The sequence below is a fragment of the Bos indicus genome, chromosome 22 (assembly GCF_029378745.1).
Source record: "Bos indicus isolate NIAB-ARS_2022 breed Sahiwal x Tharparkar chromosome 22, NIAB-ARS_B.indTharparkar_mat_pri_1.0, whole genome shotgun sequence".
NCBI lineage: Eukaryota > Metazoa > Chordata > Mammalia > Artiodactyla > Bovidae > Bos > Bos indicus.
The window spans coordinates 40,709,955-40,737,462 of record NC_091781.1 but is presented as its reverse complement, the minus strand read 5'-3'; the positions used below and the strand labels follow the sequence as shown (position 1 = coordinate 40,737,462).

At 38.8% G+C, this 27,508-nt stretch overlaps 1 protein-coding gene across 9 annotated transcripts in view; it reads right to left on the bottom strand.

Annotated features, from left to right (window-relative positions):
• Positions 1–27,508, bottom strand: part of FHIT (fragile histidine triad diadenosine triphosphatase) — a 1,527,031-nt gene that overhangs the window by 795,715 nt on the left and 703,808 nt on the right. For all 9 annotated transcript variants that reach the window (XR_011563133.1, XR_011563134.1, XM_070777132.1 and 6 more), the window contains one exon: positions 19,532–19,650. Coding sequence is in view for 7 of the 9 variants with exons in the window: in XM_070777132.1 (XP_070633233.1) it covers positions 19,532–19,634 (103 nt within the window). In the remaining 2 variants the exon portion in view is untranslated. The remainder of the gene's footprint in view (positions 1–19,531; positions 19,651–27,508) is intronic.

The following is a 27,508-nucleotide window of genomic DNA, read 5'->3' as shown; positions in this document are numbered from 1 at the left end:
AGGGAGTTAAGATCACAAATGCCCAGGGTCAGAAAACCAAAACATAAAACAGAAGCAATATTGTAACAAGTTCAATAAAGACTTTAATGGTTCACATAAAAAAAAATCTTTAAAAAAAGAAACTAGTAGTAACATTAAAAACTAGCATTTTTTATGAGCATTAACAGAGAAAACATTCAAAGTACTTACAACAGTGATGGATTAAGTCTCTGTAACCCCTGAACTGGAGCCCACCAGGCTGTTCTGTCAATGGAATTCTCCAGGCAAGAATTTCAGAGTGAGTTTCCATTCCCTTCTCCAGGAGATCTTCCCAACCCAGGGATCAAACCTGGGTCTCTGGCATTTTAGGCAGATTCTTTACTGTCTGAGCTACCAGCGAAGACCACTTAATCTTTCAGTAAATGCTAATTATAATTACTAGCACTACCACAATTCTGTCAGTACTGAGCTTTACCGAAATGACTATCACCCTTCAGAATACCTTTTTCTGAGCAAACTAGCATTTCTTCATGTGTTTTGAGCCATTCAAGCTGTAACTAGAACAAAATCTAAGGTATCTCTGAAGATACTTTCAACTCAGACCACTCATCTTATTTTCAGAAGTTTACAAATGTTGGTGTTGTAACTGAAATTATTTTGAGTGTACTGTGGGATTGTAAAGAAAGAAAGAAAGAGGGATACAAATATGAAATAGAAGAATGTGAGAATGGATCTCCCCCCATAGTGCTGGATTTTAAAGATGATATCAGTATGAACCCATAATTTAGATTATATACATATACACATACATATTTTCTAATCCTTTCCATAAAAAGGGCCTACAAACAACATCATCCCAGTAACAGTGAGCACATTCAGCATCGAGATCTTAGTTTCCAAATATCATTTTCTACTGAAATGAGCTACAGTGCTTGGAAACTGCTAATTCCAGGTCTGGAGCAGGGAAAGTATAATATGAACTTGAAACATTTTGTGCCAGAAAATAAGGAATTGCTCAAAGACTGAATGAGGTATGTTAAAAGGGTACAAGAAATTGTATCGGGGGTATCTGCTGCAAAATGGAGTTAATTTGTACATTGAAATCATATAAACTATGGATTATAACATCTTAAATTTTAAAAAACTTGAGTTGACTAGGTGAGCAGAGACAAAGGTAAAAAAAAAAACAAAGCAAAACAAAAAGAGTCAAGTTCTTCCTTGCAGAAAAATGCTATGTACACCTATCTGAAAGTTGCTCAGTCATGTCTGACTCTTTGCGACCCCTTGAACTAGACAGTCCATGGCATTCTCCAGAATACTGGAGTGGGTAGCCTGTTCCCTTTTCCAGGGGACCTTCCCAATAAAAATGCTAGAAAATAAATGTATAAAAAATGATAGAATTAGATAGTCAACACCTTGTTAAGTCCCATATTATGGCTCACACGAAGATTATCTATGAATGCTAAAACTAAATTACTAAAAGAAAATTATTGGGAAAAGATATTCAGATTTGAGTTCATGTTGCCATAAGCCTAGGAAAAAACAGCTTGTTTTGTAGCCATGGTAACAAGCAGCTTCAAGAATCAGACTGAAGCCTATTCAAATGACCCTCTTTTGATAGTCAACCAGTTACAGGCTTTGGTTGATGGAAGTCAGACACTCAAAAACAGACTCACATACCTCCAAGTACCAACTAATCAACTCAACTTCTCTCTCACTTAAGTAAACATGCTTCCAAATACCTTATCAATCCACTTACAGCTATAAAAATCTACCAATCCCTCACTCCACACTCCCTAGTTTAATCAGCTCAGAGAGACTGTAGTTAACTAGTACAGCTCTTCCTTACATAAATTCAGCTCTATCTTTTTATTTTAGTGGTAGTCTGCACCATTATCCCACTAAATATTAAGAACTTTAAAGATGTGTTTTGTTTTGGTTTTTTACCATATGAGAGTCATCATCTACCCAAGCGGTCAAGTATGGCGGTACCAACAGTAAGTAATTCAACTGGCCAGATATGATGTGCCCAGGTATGATACAGTGGTAAATAGGAAACATCACCCATTTGGTGTCCTTGCCAGAAATGTTTGACCTCATCTGAATGATGAGAAAATTATCAGATGGATCAAGAAAGTAAAATATTACATGGGACAACTGGCCTGCAGTCTTTAAATGATTTAATGACATCAAGAACCAAGGGAGGAGGTAGGGACATCTTATAGATTAGGAGATATTAAGAGGATTTAATAACCAATTGCAATGAATTGACCTCGACTTGATCATGTATCATGAGGAAAGAAGAAAATGCGAGCAAGGAAAGTATGTTGTTATCACTGAATTGATTTGGATTTTCTGCAGCAATGGTGGGTATGGTTTTATAGGTTATTCTTGGGAGAGACAGGCTGCATTATAGGAGTAAAGTGTCTTTATGGCTACAGCATGTTTCTGTTGGATGGTTTGGGAAAAGGGAAAGTCTCAATGCTGAGAAACACTGTGGGTGTTACCAAGAAGGCAAAGTTCATGAATTTTCATTAGAGAGAAATAGGTGATCATGAAATTGGTTTTTTTTCCCCCAACTTTAAGTTTAAAATTTTAAAATCCTCATTCATTTTTATTTTGAAAATTACATTCCCAAATATTTCCCTGCTGCCCCAATTTCTCACTTACTATCAAAATAAATCTATTATGCTGCAACTGTTCTTGTAAGTCAGCTCCTATCTCTATTGGCAGAAAGTATGGTTCAAATAAGTGAAGTCCAAAATATTTAATTCACAAAATGATTTTCCTAGCACAATAAAAAAGAAGAAAAAGACAAATGTGTTCAGTTTAGAATAGCTAAGATTCTCTTTGGAGTTTAAATATCCTCCAGTCTTTATCACAGACATTTTATTTCTAGAGTCAGTTATGTCGCTGGAAGCCAGTGAGAGGGGAATCTTCCTCAATCCCTCAGTGGAAAAGGAGACCATCTGGATGCATTTGGACAGACACCCAGAGATGCCACAGGCATCAGTAGACCCTGAGGAGTCTCCCTCTGCCTCCTGCATTGACACTAGTCTTTGGTGTTTCCATGAGGAGTCCCTTGTGGGAAGACCAGCCTTAATCTGACAGAAGGGCATATGAACAGAGGCCGCCTGGCAGGAATGCAGCTGTTGCCACATCCCCCAGAAGGAACTGGGGATGACTGAAGAGAAGATAAAACAAGGTGGACGAGAGAGTGGGTGCTACAGATGAACAGATCAACCACTGGTGCCTGGAGAAAAAACCCTGTCCTCGGAGCACAGGACTGTGGCTTGAGAAACATGTTATTAGGCAAAGGTACTATGATTCTAGTGTGAGTTAGAGCCATAGAGAAAGACAACCGTGTGCTCTGGAGTGGGAGGCAGCTTTGATTACAGCAGGCAGGAAGGCTGCAGAGCCTCCTGCATGCACAGGAGGTCCTGTCCCTGTTTATAGGTACCAAGTAGAAACAGCAATACTTGATATGGTGGCCAAGAGAGGAAGGAAAATCTATATGTTTACAGGATGTGAATCACAAACAACCAAGGGAATTCCGTGGGGGAGGAGGGTGATAGCTTTAGTACTTATGGATTTGCAGGAAGAAAAGGCATTCTGGTAGCAACCCCACCCCAAAAGGAACTAACCACACAATTAAGAAAAAAAGTCCACTTTTATAGACCCTGTCCTGCTAAGGAAAATAGACTAGAAAGGGAGGTTCAGGCTTTAATGATATTCAGAAAGAGGAAAAGGAAAACTTTAAGAACCCTGTGGAATAGTACGTCACATTTCAGTCTTCTAGAACTCTGGTAACTCCTTAGAAACCTAACAAAATAGCTAATATCTGACCCTTCACACAGTCCAGGGCTAGAGTAGGAAATGGCAAACTCACTCCAGAATTCTTGCTTGGAAAATTCCATGGGCATAGGAGCCTGGCAGGCTATACCGTCCATGGGGTAGCAAAGAGTTGGACACGACTGCGCACACACACATATATGTTCAATGGACCATTTAAGCATATTACCTATGTTAGCTCACGTGATGTTCAGAGCAACCCCATGAGGCAGATGCCATTACCCCACCTTAAGCATGAGATAACTAAAGCGAAGACAGCTGAAATAACTTCTGGGTTAAGAATCCTACCCATGGGGACCTGAGCTAGGATTCACACAAAGGCATGAGGTAAAGCTTACACTCCCTCAGCCCTATGGCTACTATTTCTGTGTTCCAAATCACCTATGCCCTTAGGAGATGAGCTTTGTGAAATTAAAGCAGCAATACTGAGGACAATAGGAGAAACTGGAGCTGAGGCAAAGGAGTGGCTGCTGAGGAGCCCTCCACAAAACTTTCAGTCTTCATACCCCGTAAAACTGGTGAAAAGATTGATAACACCAAAGAGCTTGTGTTCATGTGGATTCTATCTATTGATATTTAAGTAGAAATTAGAACTGAGAAAATACTATCTAATGATTCAAACAATAAATCCACATCATGGCAACATAAACAATATTTTATGATAAGCATATTTTCCAAAACAAACAAAAATATTGCTTTGCAGAGTGGCAATATTTTACAGTTTTGTCAAACTCTCATGAAGGACCTTGATGAAATCCTACATTTAGGAAAAATCATCTAACTCAAAGCCTACTTTATAATAAAGTGTTGACTATCTCATGTAATTTATTGAATAGTGAACTGAAAGTGAAAAAAGGAATGATGGTCTGGGTTGAAGAGTATCGGTTGCTAATCCTTCTGACTGTGTGGCTGACTGGGAGCTGTGGTGGCTGCCAGCACCCAGCAACATGATAGAGCGTTTTGTTAGTCTGGGAAAAGACCACATTGAGAATTCTAAATACGGTTTCTACTGAATGTGTATCACTTTTGTACCATATTAAAGCCCAAAACTCATAAGCTGAACCATCTTCAGTCAGGGACCGTTCGTATTGTTTTTTATAGAATGAAAAAGCACAGGTCTGCTTCTGGAAACAGGCTATCTGATGCAGTGCCCCACCCCCAGTCTCTTCACTGATAACTTGGGAATAGCAATCTCTACCTCCTTCAAAGGGCTGCCAGGAAGATAAAGTAAATTTTTAAAGCATGCCTATGAAGTACTATGAAATTCTTGGTGTTAGTAGACTAAAAAAGAAAAAGAATATTTTTTTTAAATGCAGAAAATAAATATTTAACTGATCTCTGCATAGAAATGCTTTGTAAGCTTAAAAGAACTGGAAAACCTCACAAATGATAAAGTTGACAAGCTTAACTACAACAAAACTGAAATTTCTGTATGTAATTATCATAAGCAACTGAAGAGGATGAGTCAAAGTAGGAATTATATTTGCAACAAATAAAACAGGGAGAGGGCTAATTCCTAGAAGCTGAGTTTTAATAAATACACAAATAGGACACTAATAATTAAGTCATTAAAAATAATTCATAAACACACTGAAAAGTTCATCATATTATCAATTAAGTAATTTAAATGGAAAACAATGACGTGTAAAATCTATCACATTGGCAAAGGTTAAGAGAAGCCCCTACATCTTAAACTTTCAAAGTTGAAGAGACTATCATGAGATGTATATTTTCATGTGTTGCTGGTAAAAAACAAATTTGGGGATATTTGTCAGCTTAAATACTGCATAACATTTTATCAAATGATTCCAGTTTAAGAAATTTATCAGGAATGTGACCAAAGACCTTTCACTAAAATATTCCTTACATGTGGTTTGAATAGTGAATATTATAGTAGATCCATATGGTACACTAGAAACTCATTAATAAAAATCTCAGTGTTATTAAAACATCAGAAAATGTCAATAGTAGCTTAAAAATCAGGTTATAAAATATTTATCTTTCCTAAAGAAACACAAAAAATAGGAAAAAAATTAGATAGAAATAAACTGCAATTTTGGAAGAGGTAGTTTCTGGGTAATGAGATTATGGATAGTTTTTATTTTCTATAATGGAAAGATATTCTTACAATTAGAAAAAATAAATGCAAGATTTAAAAATCTGTTACACCTGATATAAACTAGATTGCTTTTTACAGAGACATAATTTAAACAAAACATTTATTTAGCCAGGCAATTCATTAGCTGGTTACTAAAAGACTGCAATGAGAATACTGAATGCTTTGAATATAGGTTAACCTCTTTTCTCAGTAACATTTTAGTAGTTTCAGAGCTCCATGAGTGCTGAATACCTACTGTGTACTTATTATTATATTCAGGACACTGAGATGTAAAAAGGAAAAAAAGACATGAAGAAAAGAAAGAAAAGGGGGCAAAGAGTAGTTTCATTGGAAATAAAGTGAGTCAGTCAGTTCTGGGCCCAAATCACTCCAGCATGTATAGGTTGAACACTGCAAAACGAAGGACTATTGCTTATCACCAAATTGGTAGCAATCTTATTGCCCTGAGGCTTGTACAGAGATGTTTCACTTTAAAAAAAAAAAAAAAACCATTAAAATTAGTTCAAAGAGCAAGACACAAAGGTGATATGAGGGGGTCATTTTTCAGTGCTGCGTGTGAAGGAGAGAGATGTACACAGTAACTCCCATTACAATTAATGAGAGTGGAGCACCCAGACCCCTGGTTTAGACTAATCTAAACCCCGGGAAGATTCAGCAATCACCGTGGCAAAGCAACTCTCAGCCATGAATGAACCCCAGGATTGCTCACTTACATATTCTTCCCAGGCACTAAAGACAGTAGAAAATAATTTTTTTAAACACATCTTACAGGGAAAAAAAATAAAAAGGCTCATAAAATGTCAAATTCTCATCATTTTGCAGGTTTATTTTAAATCCTGGGTATTATTTTAATACCATTCTTAATTGAGTAGTTTAAAAGTGGGCTTGGGGTTATTCCAATTGTTATGTGATATTCACATAGAAATCCAGAAATTAATTTGGTTTAAGCTTCAGTTTTATGAACTTTGGGCCACAATTAAATGGCGCCCCTTATCCAATCCCAAGCCCTTGGTTAGCCTCAAAGTGTCAGGATAATGACAAAGAAAAAAGTGGCATTATTATGCCATGCTTTCACAGCCAAATCCATTCATTCTTCTGACTTACACATCATCTTGATTTAGTCCAGGAAGCTATCTTTATTTTTAGATTAGGGGAAAAAAAAAAAAAAGATGAACTCACTTGACTAGAATCCCCAGATCGGACTAAAAACCAGTTCTCCAACTCCCTGTCCCAAATTCACTGGCAGTTTCAACAAGTATAAATGGCTCTGCACTGGAAGAGGGTACACAAAATATTAGACCCACTATCAGGTAGAGTCTTTTTCCTCCCTGTATGTTCAATGATGCTGGTCACGGGACAGGAAGAGACCGTCTTTAATCATCACTGATTATTGCTTTCCATGGTTTGAGTTCTGTAGTGGGGTCAGGGAAGGCCTCTGTGAGGAGGTGACGACATGGGGACTGGAGCAGAGCAGATGAGAACCAGAGAGGCACGCATGAGAGGGTCAGAGGGAAGCTCATTCCTGGTGAAGACAAGGCTGGTGCAAAAGCCCAGTGGCTGAAACAGCTCACTGAGGCAACGGCCAGAAACCCAGGAGGCCCAAGTGAAGACTCGAGATGCTATTCTAATTGAAAGAAACAGCCACTGAAAATCTTACAGCCAGGGAATAATGTGGTCTAATATCTATGTTAAGGAGCCCATGCCAGGTGCTGTGTGATGTTAGGTTGAAGGGCAGAGGAGGGAAGTGGTTGGGAGGTGTAAATGAGGAAGTAGAGAAGTGGTCATGCCAGGTCCAGGCACACGTGGGCAGGGGTGGTGGAGATGGCAAGCGGCACTGTAAGGATGTGCTGAGGATGCTCTCCATTACAAGTTCTGGCATCACTTCCGTAAGGAAAGAGCCACAGAAACTACATCTTATCCCTGTTGTTGGTCACGTTTCTGCACTTCCTGAACAATCAGCCTATTTCTACCTCAAGGAGAGCATCTCTCTCTCCTTCCTTAGGTTGGTGCCAGAGAGTTCAGGGCCAACTCTGTAACCCATCTCTGACAACTTTATGGACATTTGGTATCTATTTCATGCCCTACTTTCACTTTTGGCTCTATCTTATTTTCCTTATTTTCTTTTTGACTCTTGCTTGTTTGCTCTTATTTTTAAAGCACTTAATCTTACTAACTCACTACACTTTATTAGCCAACTTAAGTCATTTTCTAAACACTTTCAGGAAGTAACCAAGTAGACAAACTGCCTCAGTGATGCCCTGGTTGCTGTATAAATAACAATAAATCTAAAAAAGGCTTTATCAAAGGAATTCATTAGAAACAAAGATGTATAAATAAGCATATATGTAAGAGAACCTGTATGTGTGAGAAGCCAAGAAGGGGCCATAAAAATTGATTGAAGGACTGAAGAAATTGCATACGCACTTGCCCTAGACTCCCTGAGGAAGGCAAGATGGTGAAAAATAAAATCTTGGGAAACTGAAGTTCATCATCTGCTGAGATACCAAACCCTGTTTAATTTGTGACATTTAGGAGAATATTAAATATCATCTCTGATACAGGGCTGAGCCAAGAAAGGCTGGTTTCACTGGCCTGGCTGGAATCTACACAGAAATCTTTAGCCACTGTGCTGGGATGGACAAACGGAAGGTATTTTTTTTTTTTTTCATTCTGAAACCACCTGTTAGTCCTCTCTCTCAAAGCCATGCACTTTGGAACAATAAATTTCAACTATGCATCCACATGTGAGTGTGTGCATGTGTGGAGATGTGTAAAAATTCAAGCGGATACTCCTAACCACCATACTGAATTGCCAGGTGTAAAAATTTATCACATTATTCTATTTGCTAAGTGAGGACCCTTGTCTTTTTTAGGTTTTAAAGCTAAAAATTTCAGATAGTCAACCATAGTTACTCATTGAACAAATATTTACTGGTTGTCTGTCACATGCCAGGCACATGGGGAGGCAGTCATGAATTCCCACCCTCACAGCAATTCTGACTTTCACAGAGCTTGCATTCTGGTCAGCCTGAGACACAAAGGAGTTATATAGTAAGTTCAAATATGATTAATGCCACAAAGAAAAAAAGTAAATGTGGTACTGAAACCTTAAAGAGGAGGACCATCCCGAGATGACGCTTGTGTACAACATGTGTTCAACAATCCAATCTCAGATTAAAATTTCCAGTCCTGTCTAACACACATTTGAGATGGAACCTTGAGCAGTTAGAGCTCTCTACCAACTTCTCCCCAACTCCTGACAACTACTCGGATTGGAGGCAGAGTTCTGTGTCAGTAGGTGAAGGGCAGGTTTCCCTGGCCCCATTCCAGGTCCATCTGCCAAGAGTTTCTGCAAATATGGTGGTCTCTGCATGTTTCAGAATTCATAGATTTGAAGGTCTTCAAGTTCCACCTTCACTCTATCTGCTTCTGAGAACCCACTCACAAAATGATGGTCATGTCTCCCTTTATAACTTTGCCAGAGGTTTATGATCCAATCACTTTCTCCACAGGCCAGTGCCTCAGTTGGAACAACAAATCTACCTGACCAGCCTTGTGGCACCTACTGCTGATATTCATGGGGTTTATAAGAACCAGGGGAGGTATCTGTGTGTTTCTTCCAGGGGCTGTGGGAAATTGGGATGGACTAGAAAAGTTGCTCCCATCTTCTTCTCAAGAAAATTATTCTCCTTGCCCTGCAAAAAGCCTCTCCCGATTTCCTTACCCACTACTCAGAAATAGGCAGATGAGAAGCAAGCACTGGCCTATGTTTGGGTGCAATCCTAATCTCTGTAGGGCAAAGGGGAAGCCTCCTATGGCCCTAAAGAGCCTGTGCTTGCACTGTGCCCCCACTGTGTGGATAGCAGTGTCAACACAGCCTGCAGGTTCTGCTCAGCCAGCATCACTCCAAGGAACAAGACACCAGCATCCTTTCATCAAGGATGAAACAAGCCCCAGCTCAGGGCTTTGAGCACATGACACTTGGTGGGGGGTGGAGGAGGGGTAGGAATAATCACTCTAGAAAAGAGTTTAGAGGACAGCCTCTCAGCATTCTTCGTTGCTCTCTACTTCCCCTGACCACTTCTCCCCTTACAAGGTTTGTGAGCATGGAGGTGGGATTCAACAGGTGCGTCTGGGTCTGCTGCTGCCATGAGAGTGGCTCTCTCTCACACATGGGTATCTCACCAGAAATGATGTCAACCTTTCTGTTTAGGTTCATACTCCAGGGCAATATGAAAAGTCCCACTCATTGTCTGTTCCAGCCCTGAATTTCAATTTCATTATTGCAGCTATAGCTCCATGACTTAAAAGCTTCTAGGAGTCATTCGGCCCCTAAACAGAACAGAAAATACTAACTAGTATCATATTAATAGATGTCGGCATGAGAAACATGCTTCAGAATTTAATGTAATTTCTGTTGATTCATTTTATCTTGACACATCTTATTTAATAAATTTGAAAGCAATCATCTTTGGTAAATGGAAGGGGATCCATGGTTTACTGTTAAAGTATTAGCACTCAACAGACAATTCTTAGTTTCAACAAATCTCTTGAACTGGAAATAAATCTCAAAGATGAAAAGATCTCTTGGTAACTACAGCCATTTTGAAACCTATTAGAAAAGAGAAAATGTAGAGAACCAGCTGAATGTCACTCTTCCTGGGCTCATCTTACCTGGGAGTGAATTACGCTGCTTGCCAAGCAAGGTGTTCGGCCCTGCACTCACAGCACTGCAGAGTCACGCTTAAGCCACACAGGCTTTTCAGAAGTCCTCAAAGTTAGTCTTATTCCTAAATGATGACGATTGCAACCAAACAACAAAGACACCAAAATGGCAGCAAACATTGTGAATGACAGAGTGTAGACTGACTGTAATATAGCACTGGAAAACAGGAATAAGGGGGATGTTTAGGACTCCAGGGAAATGAACGCCTCAAAACACCTAACCAATGGAAGAAAACGGTTTGGAGCACATAGGACAGCAACTAGAAGTGGGAGAAAGAGCAACAGAATGAGGATCCAGAGTTTTGGGTGAAGTCTTGACTCCCATGAAGTACGGCCAACACTGGCCTGAGACCCTGTCTTCCCATTCCAACCGGTCAGAGGGGATAGAACAAAATAGTGACCTCAACAATGCATCGCTCATCATAAAATATTATTTAATTCGCTTCTTTCAATTTCAGCATCAAAGCTCCAATACTCTGGCCACCTGATGCGAAGAGCTGACTCATTAGGGAAAAAACCATGATGCTGGGAAAAACTGAGGGCAGGAGGAGAAGGGGCGTGACAGAGGATGAGATGGTTGGATGGCATCAACGACACAAGGGACATGAGTTTGAGCAAACTCTGGGAGATGGTGAAGGACAGAGAAGCCTGGCATGCTGCAGTCCACGGGGTTGGCAAAGAGTCGGACGTGACTGAGTGCCAACAACAGAAACGTCTTTCAATTAATTTATTTCTGTGACATTATTTTCCATAAAAGATATAAGCAAGTTGAATTCATGTATATACATACTCTTCATCCCTACCACAGTCACACACATGAGACAGACAGACCAAGAAACCACTGCCTCAATCCTTTCCTGCTACACTTAAGTTTTCCCCTGTAATGGCGTTAGGCAGTTACCATTCCACTGTGAGGAAGCCAGCCATTTAAAACAAAGAAAGAATTTTGTTGTTTTTAATTCATTGGTGACTCTGCTATTATATGCCAGTCTCCATGGTGTTTAAGAGCAAATACCAGGCTTGAGCCATAGGATGTAAACGAAGCTTCCTCCTGTCAGTGTTCATTTCTAAAACCAGGGCTGTAACTGAGTGCATACACTGGCATGCCCACTCCTGTTATTAAAATATTATAACAGTTCTGTCCATACTGCCTCCTGGGAGCTGCTCACACTTCTTTGCCTCTTCCCCTGGGTCTCTCCAGATCTTCCCACAGAGCAGAAATTAACAGGATGATGCTGTGACAGAGCAGAGAACTTCCAGGAATTACACTGACATTAGGGCATTGGTCACTGCTGTGTGTCATATTAATTGCTGTATCTAAAAATAATTCCTCTGCCTAAGACATATCCAGCCATATACCCGATCCCCAGCTGTGGGTCCATCTAAACCAAGCCAAGACTCAAGGCATATTTAAAGCCTGGAACAGAAATCTCAGGAAAACAATTTAGATGGCAAAACTAGTTCAGATACCTACTATTACAGAGAGTTCTGAGGATAAGGCCAATTTAGGATTTGTGCCCAAGAGCCATTTGCAAATTTATAGTTATTTTTTCAGTCTATTAGTTTGAGAAAGGAAATGGGAGCTAAGTAAATAAATTAGATCATTAATTTGCAATAAATATAAATTAATTATGCTAATTCTAAGACTGGAACATATATATAAATTATGTATATATAATAAACAAGGCATACACATAAGACTCTATTAGCAAAAGAAAGCCATCTTGACTTATTGTGTTGTGGAAAATCCATGTATATTCATTCAATAGATTTTAACAGTTTTGATATGTGTATGAAAATATAGGATAAACATTAAACTGCCTACTGATGTTCTAACAAATCTATTTTCATTCCAAATGGAAATTAGGATATATTTTGCATTATCTGAGTTAATTACATGACATTTCTTGTGAATAATGATGTATTATTCCATTCATTATTTCTAATTATGTTCTGTTACAAGTGCAAGGCTGGCAACACCATGACCAGCCTTTTCCTATTGCTCACAATCTGATAGCTTGCATGGGAAGCAGGTCAAAAATATGCCCAGAATATAATGAACGAGTTCAGATACTGTTAACCATGACAGTTTAAAATTACCTGAGGAAAGTTTCACATGGAAATAAATAGAAATGGGGAATGGCATTCTATACAGGATATTCATTTTTGCAATTAATATCAAGACTATTCAAAGTGTTATTTTAACACATATAATTATCATCCCACCATTTGCTGGAGCTGGAGACAGAGCATCTCCTGTTCCCTAACTCACTCACATACACACATACACACACTCTAATAGGATTATGTTCTGTGAGAGACTAGCAGGTGGCAAAGGTATCTTTTTCTGGTTGTAAAATAATTCTGTGGGCTTTGTGCAATTCTAAGAGAACACAGAAACCTCCTAAAAGCTCTGATTTAAAAGCCATCAGGACTTTCCTCCTCAAATGCATCACCATGGTCAAGCCAGCTCATCTCACCCCACTCACAGTAGGTCCTGAAGCTAGAAGGTAAATCCTATTATGGAGAAGCAGTCAAGGTCAAAGGAAAACAGTCACAAATAAGGGATGAAGTGTAGGGACAAAGTGAACCACAAAATCACCACTCACCAGTGTCCTCACCAATCAGCAGGCTGCAAGGAGCCAGGGAGAGACGGTGGACAGCAGGAAGGGGGCTGGATGAAGTCTAGAGACCAGTGTATACATGCCTCAGGCCACTGTTTCATGAGTGAGTCACCCTTATTTGAAGTCACTGGGGCAAAATCTATAAAATCCACACATTTTTCTCCATCCAATTTCAAATGTTCGTTGCACACACACACACACACACACACACACACACACACTCTACTAAACCCTTCAGTGTCAGGTGCCAACAATCCATCATTCTGTCTATAATAAAAAATAAAGATGCCAGTCTCAGCTCCAAGAATGAGAAATAAGCCCGAGAGGAAGAATCTTGGCAAGGAGCCTTTCTACTCTGCTACCTGTGGCAGTTACTGCCCACTGCCCCTGCATACAGCCTCAGAATCCTACTCAACACTGTGAGCTCACTACCAACCCAAGAAACAGCATTTGAGATAACCATATTTTCTCTCTTGAGCAGTAACTCTTCAGACGACAAGCCAAGACAGATGACAGTCACACAAGGTTCGTCTTGTAATGGGGGCTGGCAGGATCCTCTGTGCTAGGTTCTGGACACTGAAAAAAGACATCAGTCAATTTAGTGCATGCCGAAAGCATAGAAGAGCTTTCTGTGTTTCTCTTGACGCATGCTGTAAAAACTGTTCAAGCTGGAGGCAATGTACTCTACTGACCCAAAGGTAGGCACACATGTATATGGAAACCTTTCCCATCAGTTCAGTTCAGTTCAGTCACTCAGTCGTGTCCGACTCTCTGCGATCCCATGAATCGCAGCACGTGAGGCCTCCCTGTCCATCACCAACTCCTGGAGTTCACCCAGACTCACGTCCATCGAGTCAGTGATGCCATCCAGCCATCTCATCCTCTGTCATCCCCTTCTCCTCCTGCCCCCAATTCCTCCCAGCATCAGTCTTTTCCAATGAGTCAACTCTTCGCATGTGTGGCCAAAGTACTGGAGTTTCAGCTTTAGCATCATTCCTTCCAAAGAAACAGCATAAGAACACTCTGAGCAATCACTGCTGCTTGCAGATCTTTTAGAAACAACAATCTGCCAAATAAAGTCAAGAAAAATATGGCCACAAGGAAACCAACTTTTCCCACTACTCAGCTCAGGACAAAGGGTGTATGCTCAACTTTGAACACGTCTCTTACAGTATTTTAAGCTGGGTAATATACAACAGGCCCCAAAATGGTAGAGGGGTGGGGGGCTGGGGTAGGCATATGTTTAGGGAAATTTCTAGAGCAAAAAGGTCTATCTTTAGTAATAAAGACATTAAAATAGTGCTTGCACTCATTTTATTTGCACAGGGAAGGTTTTAAAAGAAACTCTTTTTCAGAAATGAAAAGATCATGAGATCACTAATAACTGCAGTTTCCTGAACAATTAAAGAAATTCACAAGATTACACCCTACTCAGGAAATGACAAATATTTCTGATTTTTACGGAAGGACTAAAAGGGCACTTTTATCTATAGCATCTATTCCGTAAGAAGCACTGTTAAGTAATGAAGCTATTTTTATTATCTGTTCCTTTATTTCAAGAATACTCAATATGGCAATGGCCTGAAAACAGAATGCTGCTCGCTTAGGGAGGTAAAATTTTGTATAAAAGGCAGTTGCCAGATTTTTCTTTTTTATCTATTGAAGCTGGACCTTAGAACACAATTTCCCTTGCACCAAACTTTTGTTTCTAATATGTCAGCAGAAATGTCCTTTAAGTTACCTAGTCTAATTCTTCACAAATACACTTCGTAAGGCTGTCCTCAATGTATCATCCTAACGTGGCTGGGCCCTGATAACATTGTGTGTGTAATGCTCCCGCTTGGAAGAATCTGCTCTTTTTAATAACAGATTCAATAAACTGTTGACAAATGATTTGTATAATATAGTACGGCCAGCAAGCCAGGTTTGTTTCTGTCATTACACAACGCATTCAACCTGTCCACAAACGTGGCCATGTTCCGCTTATGTCAGAGCCCCGTATGCCATGCTGAATAGCAATTCGAAGATCAATACATGGTCTGCTGAAAACTACAGGACATAACAAATGAATAATTTTATTTACAATAAAAGCCCCAGTCCCCAAATGGATTCCACTAATGCTCAAATTCATTTTTCATGCTCACCTCAAGATGAGAGGTAGACACAGCCTGATGCAAGGGGAGCGGAGTGGAGACAAGTATTAACCACGTTGACTCAAATGTTTTCAAGCCACGAACAATAGCTGGGCTGCACCAACTACATGAATAAAACGTTGGCTGCAGAATTCTGAAGATGCAACCTCCAAAATGCTTCTGTTCTCTGTCCAAGACTCCCTGAAAAGCATTTTCCAGCAACAGGAAATTAAGGGCTTAAAGACCTTCAGACATATGCTTCCAGAGTGTTGTACCACAGAGGACAAAGCCTATTCAATCAACTTTAAACACTGTTTGCAACAAGCAGAAGTGTCTGCTTTAGGTGGGGACGAGGAGGGACGTAAGTGGCTCTTCTGAGAATGGAAGCAAACAGCCTTGCTTCAAAAGCATATCTGCAGCCCCAGATCTGATGGTTCTTTTCCTCCTCAGGAAAGAATAAAGTGAGCCAGTGAGCAAAGTCAAAAAGAAAAGGTTGAGGAGTGGGGAGCAAAATGTTAAGAGAGGACACAAGTTCAAAGATGACATTTACAAGTCTCTTCTGAATGGCACATTCCCCAGAGGCCACCTAAACACTCTTTTAAAAAATAAATCAAAAACACAAAATAGAATTTTCCAGTTCACAAGATAGCAATATACTGCCCTTAAAATACAGACTCGTCCATTGGCCAATTAACACAGTCAGAAAAAAATGGAAAAGAATCTCTTCCCATCTGCCATCAGTCCATTCACTGCATTTAGACTTAATACAGGACACTCATAACAGCAGTGTAAACAGGACTGTAACTGACAGAGCATACAGGGAAAGTTGGATGAGATACTAATAAATCTGGAATAAAATGGTGATAAGACATGGCTTTGTGCATGGGAATACAGGAAAGGCAGGGTCTCAGTATTAATTGAAACTATCCACAAGCTCCTGATGTTTACAGGTTCACTTTAAATTCAGTCAACACAATATTCTGGGTGCTAAGAACAAGAGACATACTAAGAGTAGATTTTGCCCCTACCTCTTCCCAGGAACGCAACTCCACATACACAAACAGTCTGGGGCAGACTGGGATTAGTGTTTGGCATGGTGCCCGGAAGAGAGTAGCTCAGTAATAAACTGTTGAATAAATCAACACGTGAATAAGGAATCAAGTGTCACAAAAAGGATGGAATTTATTTTTTCCCTAAGAGGGCAGGACAGGTATCGAAGTAAGCACTTTAGTTCAAGTGAAAACAAAGGGAAGGACCTCGAGGTGAAGAGAGAAGCATGAGGAAGAGCGGGAGTCAGCAGGTAAAGGAAAATACAACACTTCTTTAAGGAAATAGCTGGAAAGTGGGGAGGGTGAGTGAAGATAATGAAAATCTTTTAAAGGGATGCTAAGAAATTTGGACTTTATCCTCAAATTGGAAAAGACCCTGATGCTGGGAAAGGCTGAGGTCAAAAGGAGAAGGGGACAACAGAGAATGAGATGACTGGATGGCGTCACCGACTCAATGGACGAGAATTTGAGTAAACTCTGGGAGATAGTGAATGACAGGGAAGCCTGGTGTGCTGCAGTTCATGGGATCACAAAGAGTTGGACACATCTGAGCGACTGAACAATTCTCAGATAAAAGGATATCCATTATATTCAACAGTGATTTTTTGCGAAGGAATAGGAGAGTGATAACATCAGAGCTGTGGTTTAGAGAGACCTGTAGGCTGGGCTGGGGAAGTCCAGGGGTAGAGAATCAGAAGACCTAGAAGACCCACAACAAGGGGCTTCTTTAGGCAGGCAGGGTAGAGCACTGCGGAGGACGGGGGTGGGGGGCAGGGATGGTCTGCTGCAACCGTTTCACCCTTTATTTTATGAAATGTTAGTAGGCAGAGCTATTCACTGCTTCAATTTCCAAATCACAGGACAAAAGAATATTACTTCACGCAAGCAGATGAGTAACTTATTAAAATTCTTTTCACAGTTGTCACCTAAGAGAGTTTACCAAGGTAAAGTAAAATAAAAAGTTTCAGAATCATCATATAAAAAGGATTACTTGAATCCATTATCCACTGCCCCTGAAATTACCTTAAACACTGTAGACGTAAAGGAGCTTTACAGAGTACGCCGATTGCACTGAGTGTACCATTCGCAGCCTTGGACAGAGCTGAGTCCTTCTTGCTACCTTCCAAACAAACTGAGGTTGTTGATTTTAATACAATGCTCCCCTTGTCCTTGGCATTTACTCAACGAGATGATAATCAACCAGGACTCATTTTCAAAATGGCAATTTCAGTGCCATCTGGAACAAAACTAGTCATCACTCACTAACTGCTCATTGTTCACTATAAATATTTTCCTTGAAGCAGACACCTCTATTTCAGTTCAAACACGTATATGACCCAGGTCTTACACAGCACACTTTCAGAGGTGGTTAAAAAGACCATGGAAAAATCAAGTTTCTTACCATCAATATAGGAGTTAAAAAAAATCAAAGTTCATTCCATTATTAACCCTTTTGAAAAAAGTGCAGCTCTACAACCTCATATTCTGTCAGTCCAAAGCATCACGATTCGTTCATCTAAATTCACATTTTCATCCCAAATTCCCTCAATTCTTTAACAAAAGTCAATTAAAACTGATACCCAAAGAGAGATGGCATTTAAACATTATCCTTTTGACACAGGAATTAGACATTTTGCTTAAAAAAATATTCCTCAAAGGAAAAAGGCAACCACAGACTTGCAGCAAAATCAAATGAGAAAATAAAATGCCTATGTTATTTCAAGAACTTCAAGGTCTTTTGGAGAAACTCAATATGAAAATATTATACAACTTAAAAACTATCATTTTATAGGAGCATTCTGCATCATTTTAGAGTTTTTACTTTAATAAATAGAAGATGAAATTTCTGATCTTACATACTTATAAAATTAAATTTTTTAAATTTAAAAGTTAAATATTATCAAGGAAAAATATATATTATTTACTAGCTTATTGATATTATCATTAGTTTTATAAATTTATGAAATTTATTTAGGTTAAAAGTTCAAATCAAGAAATTTGGGAGTCTACCACAAAAACCACAATTATCTTTTGCTGCATGTTTTATTAGTAGTTACATGGTCAAGAAAGAAGATGATTCATCAAGTTTTCAAGCATTTTCAAAAATCGCATTAAAAAAGATATAACTCACTCTTGGAAAAAATCTTGACGCCTTTATATACTCAAAATTACTGAGAAATTCATTTCAAAGTAGAAGCATGTCCCAATGTGGAAATGCTTATTATCTTAAAATACAACATTTCTTACTTTGCTGCCTTCTGCCTAGTAAATTAAGTTGGGGTGGGGGGGAAATAAAATTTTTGAAGAGTTAGTACAAATGTCATCCACATACAGTCACGAGTGGTACTTTCAACAACATAAAAATAACTCTCCAGAGCATTTCACCAAATTGTGCCTCTCGCACTGCAAAGAATAAAGCTTCTACTGAAATCGATGGCCAGAGGGAAATAAAATACCCCACATCACCAATGGCACCAGACAGCGATCTAGAAGCTGGGATATTTTCCAAGAGGAAATGCTATCTCAGACTCTAACATAAAATATATATATATATATTATAGTATATTTATGTGTTTGAATGCAATTAAAATTCACAGCTTGAATGATCTCCAAGAGGTAAAGAAACCAAGCCAGTCTCAAATCTTCATGTAACACCTTACTTCCACATCACAAGTGTGCCACCCAATCCCGTATCTTACTATTAAAGTGCACACTTGATACCTGAAAACAAAGTGCTAAAGATATTCATTGGATCCATTTTAGAAGCACCTATTTATTTACACAGCTACAACAGTGAAAAGGTCAAGCAAAAACTCACCTCCAAAGCCACAGTTGCTAAGCAACTCATTTTCAGAAGTTTTGCAGCGTTGATCAAGCATATTACTGGTGCCACCAACTGGATTCAGAATAAATGTGATTATTGTCCTACCTGGTTTCTCCAAAGGGGGAGGCAGGAGGATTCCTTGCTTACCTTTTTGGTTGGATACTAGAGGTTCATGTCTGTGTTCATTTGGTCTGTTTTCTCTCTTAAAGAAAAAAAAAAAAGGATACGTCCAGGTACCACAGGCTTCCTGTTCACCAGGGCAAAGGACAGTTCTGTTTTGAGAAACACCACCGAGGGCTTGATGAGATGTTGGCCAAATCTGAATGACATTTCCTCAGATTGAAGTCTGGAAGAGAAGAGGATGTAGAAAACGGACATTCATCAAATTCCATTGAGAAACTCAGATCATACACAAATTTAAAGAAAGCAGAGTCTATTACTACAGATCCTTAGCTATCAAGAAGACATCATTTAGCTGCCCCACATTTAATGTTCACTAAGATGTATGGATGTGAGAGTTGGACTGTGAAGAAAGCTGAGCACCAAAGAATTGATGCTTTTGAACTGTGTTGTTGGAGAAGACTCTTGAGAGTCCCTTGGACTGCAAGGAGATCCAACCAGTCCATTCTGAAGGAGATCAGCCCTGGGATTTCTTTGGAAGGAATGATGCCAAAGCCGAAACTCCAGTACTTTGGCCACTTCATGCGAAGAGTTGACTCATTGGAACAGACTCTGATGCTGGGAGGGATTGGGGGCAGGAGGAGAAGGGAACGACAGAGGATGAGATGGCTGGATGGCATCACTGACTCGATGGACATGAGTTTAAGTAAACTGCGGGAGTTGGTGATGGACAGGGAGGCCTGGCGTGCTGCGATTCATGGGGTTGCAAAGAGTCGGACACGACTGAGCGACTGAACTGAACTGAAGATGTAGTCTGGGTAAGTCCTCTTAAAATATCCCACTCTTCCTACTGTTGGATTTAGTGTTTTCAAGCAAAAGCTCACACACAGACAACCAAAACAGTCTTCTTAAATCCCTCTGCCCTTCAAGTAGCCACCTTAAATCCCCTAGGTCCAATCTGACAGGTATTGTTTTTACCCATCTGCTTCATTTTTGCTAAGCTGAAAATTTTCATGGTTAAGCATTGACTATAAACCTTCTAATTCTTAAAGAGGTATCTCTGGGGTCTCTCTTTTCTCAAATGGTTTTATCTTTGTTTATCTAAAAGCAATTTATAAAAAGTACAAACACTGTTTGACCTTGTGTACAATTACAAAAACATGTGTGTACTCCCAGAGAACTGTTACAGCGAACTTTCAAAAAAGGAGAAAAAAATTCGAGGAAAAAGAAGAAGAAACAAAATAGAGTTCAAAATGAAAACAATTCCTGGTTGATGTAGAGGCAGTATGGAGCAAGACAGGTGAAGTGTTTCACATCCTCCTTCCTAGGGAGGGCCACAGGCTGGGGCTGGGTAAGGAGATGGGGAGAAGCACGATTTGACACTTGACATCCAGGGTACCAAGGAATGATTTTTTTATGAGTCAATGTCTATACACTACAGAGTTTCTTTCTGAATGGAAGAAAATACACATCCACCTTGGGAAACCACTTTGGCTTTCTAATTCAGGAACAACCCTACTACAAAACTGATGAAAACTGAATCCTCATGGGAAAACAGAAATAGGATTACAAAAAGGATGACATGAGAAAATGGAGGACTGTTTTATAAAGCATACCAATTAAGTGTGCAGTTGCTTAATGGCTCTAATGTTTTCAGTGACCCAACAGTTAACAGAGAGCTATGCAAAATCCATCTACTTTAGAAGTACCCATATAGCCAGAATTTAACACATTTCAGGTATGAAGGAATAGTATGGATAATTTGCCTCAATATACAAATTCTGCTTTCTAGAACATCAATAGCCTGAGATATGCAGATGATATTACCCTTATGGCAGGAAGAAAAGAGGAGCAAAAGAGCCTCTTGATGAAAGTGTAAGAGGAGACTGAAAAAATTGCTTAAAACTCAACACTCAAAAAATGAAGATCATGGCATCTGGTCCCATCACTTCATGGCAAATAGATGGGGAAATAAAGGGAACAGTGGGAAACTTTATTTTGGGGGGCTCCAAAATCACTGCAGATGGTGACTGCAGCCATGAAATTAAAAGACGCTTGCTCCTTGGAAGAAAAGCTATGACCAACCTAGACAGCATATTAAAAAGCAGAGACAAAGGTAAGTCTTTGTCAAAGTTATCGTTTTTCCAGTGGTCATGTATGGATGTGAGAGTTGGACTGTGAAGAAAGCTGAGCGCCAAAGAATTGGTACTTTTGAACTGTGGTGTTGAAGAAGACTCTTGAGAGTCCTTTGGATGGCAAGGAGATCCAACCAGTCCATCCTAAAGGAAATCAATCCTGAATATTCACTGGAAGGACTGATGCTGAAGCTGAAACTCCAACACTTTGGTCACATGATGTGAAGAGCTGACTCATTTGAAAAGACCCTGATGTTGGGAAAGATTGGGAGGAGAAGGGGACAACAAAGGATAAGATGGTTGGATGGCATCATCAACTCAATGGACATGAGTTTGAGCAAACTCTGGGAGTTGGTGATGGATAGGAAAGTCTGACATGCTGCAGTTCAAGGGGTCACAAAGAGTGACACGACTGAGCAACTGAACTGAGAACAAGTACAACTATCTCACAAAAATGAAAGGTCATTGTGGATACTGAAAACCATCTAACCCAGAGGTTTTCAAGGTGTGTTCCCTGGAGCAATTGTATCAAATCACCTGGGGAAATTAGAAATGCAAATTCTTGAGTCCTACTCCAAAGCTACCAAACTGTGAACTCTGGGAGAAGGGCCCAGAATTCTAAGCTTTAATAAGATATCTGGATGATTCAGAACCACTGGTTAAACCCAACTATTCTCCCAATCTTTTCCTACAAAATCTTTGCCAGGTAGCTGGCTAGCCTATGCTTGAATATACACAGTGATATGAAATCCACCAACCAATCCTTTCAGATAACCAGCTTCAGCAATTACATAGTTGCCCTTCCTACCAAGTTCACCTTTCGTCATGGATTGATGGTTTGACGGATCATATGAAACAAGTATCATGCCAGTGGAAGTGCTTTAGATATTTGAAGTCAACCTGTGTTTTTTATTTCCCCCAGTTTTTCTAGAACGAGCATGCAATTCATTTCAATCATTCTTCAAGCAGCATTGAGTTGATTCAAGTTCCCTAAAGTGACCTGTGTGTTTTTGCTCCCTTAGCATCCATTTTCCGTGATTCTGGTCGCATCACTGTAATTTCTGTTTGGGTAGTATCCCACCATATTCCATACGTTGGGTTCTTCCTACTGCCTGGTTCTAGGGATGGGCAAGTGACCCAGGCACCCTTGGTCCTTCGTCACATGACTGATTCAGGGGTGCTCACAGGAGAAAAAATGAACCAGGCAAAGAGAGGATATTCATGAGAGGATGACCGCTCATACTATGGGGAAAGTGCATTCTTTCTGCTTAGTTGCCGTGAACTTGAAAGAGCTAAAGAATACCCTAGAAAGAGTCTGCCTCTTATCAGAGCCAACACTGAGGCCAGGAAGACCAAAATACAGAGAGACACCCATACCTGATGACACTGGTTGAGCATCTGAACAGTTCTGAAAGGACTAACGTCCGTGGACTTTGTTTCCTCTACTGGATAAGTTTACAGAGTTGACTTAAGCATACGCTTGAGTTGATGAGCTACTATTGCCAATCCATGAAAGACTCTCTTCTGATTTTCATTTTTCTTATTTTCATTTCATCCTCTATGCCCAAACCCATTCCTACCTTTCCCAGCCTGGGGCTTCATTTTTTTTTTTACTAAATATAATGCTATATTTATAAGCTTCACTGTGTTTTTTTTTTATAAATAAATACATGGTAAAGAGTCTGCCTGGAATGCAGGAGACCCAGGTTTCATCCCTGGGTCTGGAAGATCTGGAGAAGGAAATGGCAACCTGCTCCAGTATTCTTGCCTGGAGAATCCCATGGACAGAAAAGCCTGGTGAGCCCCCAGCTATGGGATCAGAGTCGGACACGACTGAGCAACTAACATACACTAATGCTGTATTTATAAGCTTCACTGTATTTTTCATAAATACTTTAAGTGTCAAAGGACTTCCCTGGTGGCTCAGACGGTAAAGCATCTGCCTACAATACAGGATACCCGGGTTCAATCCCTGGGTGAGGAAGATCCCCTGGAGAAGGAAATGGCACCCCACTCCAGTACTCTTGCCTGGAAAATCCCATGGACGGAGGAGCCTGGTAGGCTGCAGTCCATGGGGTCGCACAGAGTCGGACACGACTGAGCAACTTCACTTATGTGTCAAACTCCTCTACATAGTTTTAAAATTTGTATAGAAGTTGTATCATGCTTTAAATCTGTCTTTTTCTCTCAACTGTGTTTTAGAGAATGTTATAAATAGATGTAATTCACTCTTTCTAACTGCTTATTCTCTCACTGCACTCCACTGTCTTTTTCCTTTTCTATTCTTTTAGTGCAGAAGAACTAGCTTTCTCAGTCTTTCACTGCAAATAACACTGAGATAATCATACTTACGTATATTTCTGTGGGCATCTATGCTAGTCCCATTATTGGGTTTTAGCTTATACAGACACTTATAATCTTAAAAACATTATGGATCATTTTGCATTCCTAGAAGCAATATATTCAGATTTCTATTTTCCCCACACCCTTGTCAACACTTTAGAGTACCTGATTTCCAAGGTTTTACTTCTATGATAGGCAAAAAGGCATTTTTGAATTTTAACTAGCTAGTCTCCAATGTGAATTTGCCTGCCAATGTAGGAAACACAGGTGTGATCCCTGGCTTGGGAAGATTCTCTGGAGGAGTAAATGGCAACTCACTCCAGTATTCTTGCCTGGACAATCTCATGTACAGAGGAGCCAGGTGGGCCAGGGGTCGCAGAGAGTCCGACGTGACTGAGCACACACACACACAGTGCAATCTGCGTGTATGTGTATTTCTCTTTGTATGAATCACCAACTCATAGATTTCCCTCTTTTTTCTTGGTTTATTCCCTCCTATTTTCTGATTTTTTTGAGTCTCTTGTGTATTTAAATATTAATCTTAGTGTATTAAACATGACAGTTGTATTTTCACCATCTGTTAGTTTTTCTATCACAGACTCCAATGAACAAAAGCATTCATTTTGATGTACTCGTCAACTTTCTTCTCATGGTTTGTGCTCTGTGAATATTTCACAACAAACCCTTTTCTACTGTAAGATTACAAAAATGTATTCTTAAATTTTCATCTACTAGCTTTATATGTTCACTCTTAACAGTTAGGTATTTAATCTACTTGGAGCTGTTTCTGAAGTACAGAAATGGTTTCATTTTTCTCTTTTTGTGCACCAACTTTCCTAGCACCAGCTGCTGAAAATGATTACACTGAGTTCCCCTATGTACACAGGAATGAGTCTAGACTTTATTATATCTTTTTTATTATATATTTCTATGCTAGATGCTAGAGAACAGGAGAAGACATTTTTTCTCTAAAGGGCCAGGTTCAGTCTATCTTGTCAGCATAAAGATAGCCATAGACAATAAATAAAGGAATGGATGTGGCTGTGTCCCAATAAAACTTTATTTTTAAGAACAGAAGGAAGGCTGCATTTGGCATATGGACTGTAGTTTGCCAACTTCTGCTATATATATATTAATGCCTTGCAAAGAGAAGGTCCTTCTTTATCTCTTATTTATTCTCTTATATAAATATTAGATTCAATTATACCCCTTCAAAACAACTCTTGTTCAGGCATTGATTAGAATTACAATGAGTTTAAATTTTATTGGAAGAAATACAATACCTTCACAATATTCAATCTATTATAAATGCTGCATTTATGATCTATAATTCTATAATAAAACCCTTGTAATAGGGTTTTAAATTTCCCTTATATGTATTATGAATTCCTTCTTAGATTTATTCCTAGATAGCTTAGTTTATGTCAGTATTATAAATGGTATCTTATCATAGTTTATAATTGGTTACTCCCAATACAGACAAAAGCTGTTGATTTATTTGTGTTGCTCTTATGAGCTCGCAACCTAGCTGAATACTTCTATTGCTAACAGTTTCTGCTGATTCTCTTTGGTTTTCTGAATAAATAATTTTATTATAAATAATAATTGTATCTTTCAATTATCCTACTGATATCGATTTGTCTTACTACATTGGTCAGGTATCTGGTAATATGTTGATAAATAGCAGCAATACAAGTGTTCTTGTCTTATTCCCAGTCTTAACAAGAATGAGTTTAAACTTTTGTCTTTTTCCATTAAAAATGACATCTGCTATAGATTCTAAGGATAAAGCCTTTACTAAGCTAAAAAATTTTTCCTGTTTCAATTTTGGTAAGAGCTGTTTCTATTTGAAAAAGAAAAAACTTTATTAAATGGTGTTTATCAATGATCATGCAATTTCTCATTCTTTGCTATTAATGTGGTACATTACAGTAAAAGATTTTTTAAAGCATTGAAACATCCTTTTACCGTTATGATTAATTCAACTTAGTCTCAATGTACTATTAGTATTTTTTAATACATGACTAGATTTGAATTATTTGTGTTTTTAATGTCACAAGTGAATCTGGTCAATATTTTTTACTTGCTTTTTGTTTTCAAAATTAAACTTAATAGTTTGGCTTTTATTCTTTGTTCTATAAGAAGTTGTGCAAACAAGAATTTTCTGTTCCATAAGAGTTGAATAGAATTCACTGGTCAAACTGTCTGGAACTCTTTTTATATTGCAAGGAAGATTAAGTTTTGATAATCATTACATACAATTTATTTAATGGTTGTTAACTTTTTCTTCCATCAGTTTTTTTAGACATACATCCTTTTCATTTTCACATAAATGTTCATCTGTACTGGTAAAAATGTACATCCTTTTTAACAAAGTATTCAGAGGACTATATTTTGGTTCTTTGCTTTTATTAATTTTCTCTGTCCCTTATTTTCCGTATTTATATTTGTTTCCCTTTTTTTCTCTCTTTGTTTTCTTCAGGTTACCATGTTACAGTTTTTTTCTATTTGTGTCATACATTGAGCTTACAGAGTTGCAGACTTTCTAGTTTTTTCTTGAGTAACAAAAGCTACATATTGCCATCAAAGAACTCCATTAGCTATCTCTCTCTGTTTTGAACTACTGTGCTTTTATTATCACTCAGCTTTAAAATTCTGCTATTCTTGTTATCTTTTCCTATTTAACCTGAGGGTTATTTCATAGTATGTCTTTTCATTTCAAACATATGGAACACTTTTGCTATCTTACTGTTAATAATGACTGATTTGAAAGCACTGTAGTTAGAGAAAAGAACCTCTATAATGTTGATTTGGTGGAAGGTGAGGCTTGCTTCCTGATGCATTAAAATTTAAAGCATGTACCTAATCCACATGCCCTCCAAGACAAAACATATTCCTGCACTTGTTGAGTAAGAAGTTCTACATACATGGTGGAGCAAATCATTGCTTGTTTTCCACATCTTCCTCTGCTTACTTTTTGTCTCGTCTCATCAGTTTCTGAAAACACTCTATTAGATTTCTAACAGCAACTGCTTAATCAATGTCACATGCCAGAAATTACTGTTTTCTACATTATGGCATGGGCATATGTCCCTGCTTAATTTATTTCCTTCATCTGTTGTTCCTTTTTCTTTTTGTCTGTATCTGACAAGTGTACATTTTTCCATCCCCTTATCTTCCACCTGTGTCCTTTGAAATGTTGTTGTTTTTTTTTTTTTTTATAAACATAGCATTTTGCTTTCTATACATTGGACAATCTGTCTTGATTAGTTTAACCTCCATACTCGTTTATCTTTTTGTTTCACTTTTTTTCTCCTCCCCTTACCTTCCACAGGCTAAAGCAAGTGTTTTCCTATGTTACAAAAATTACACATTCTATTTTGTTTCAATACTATTATGCTTATCTTATACTAATGCTCAATTTCCTCAGCAATATCTAAAAGCAGACCAGTATCTCTGTCCTTAGCATATTCTTAACCATCCTGGATCTCTTTCAGAACTCATCCCCCATCTTTCCCTTGTCCAATTTCTGATGTTTTAAAATAACATGATGTTATAATTTCAAATAGTTACTGGTATGCTGGTTTTGTTTTTTTGGCCACTGCT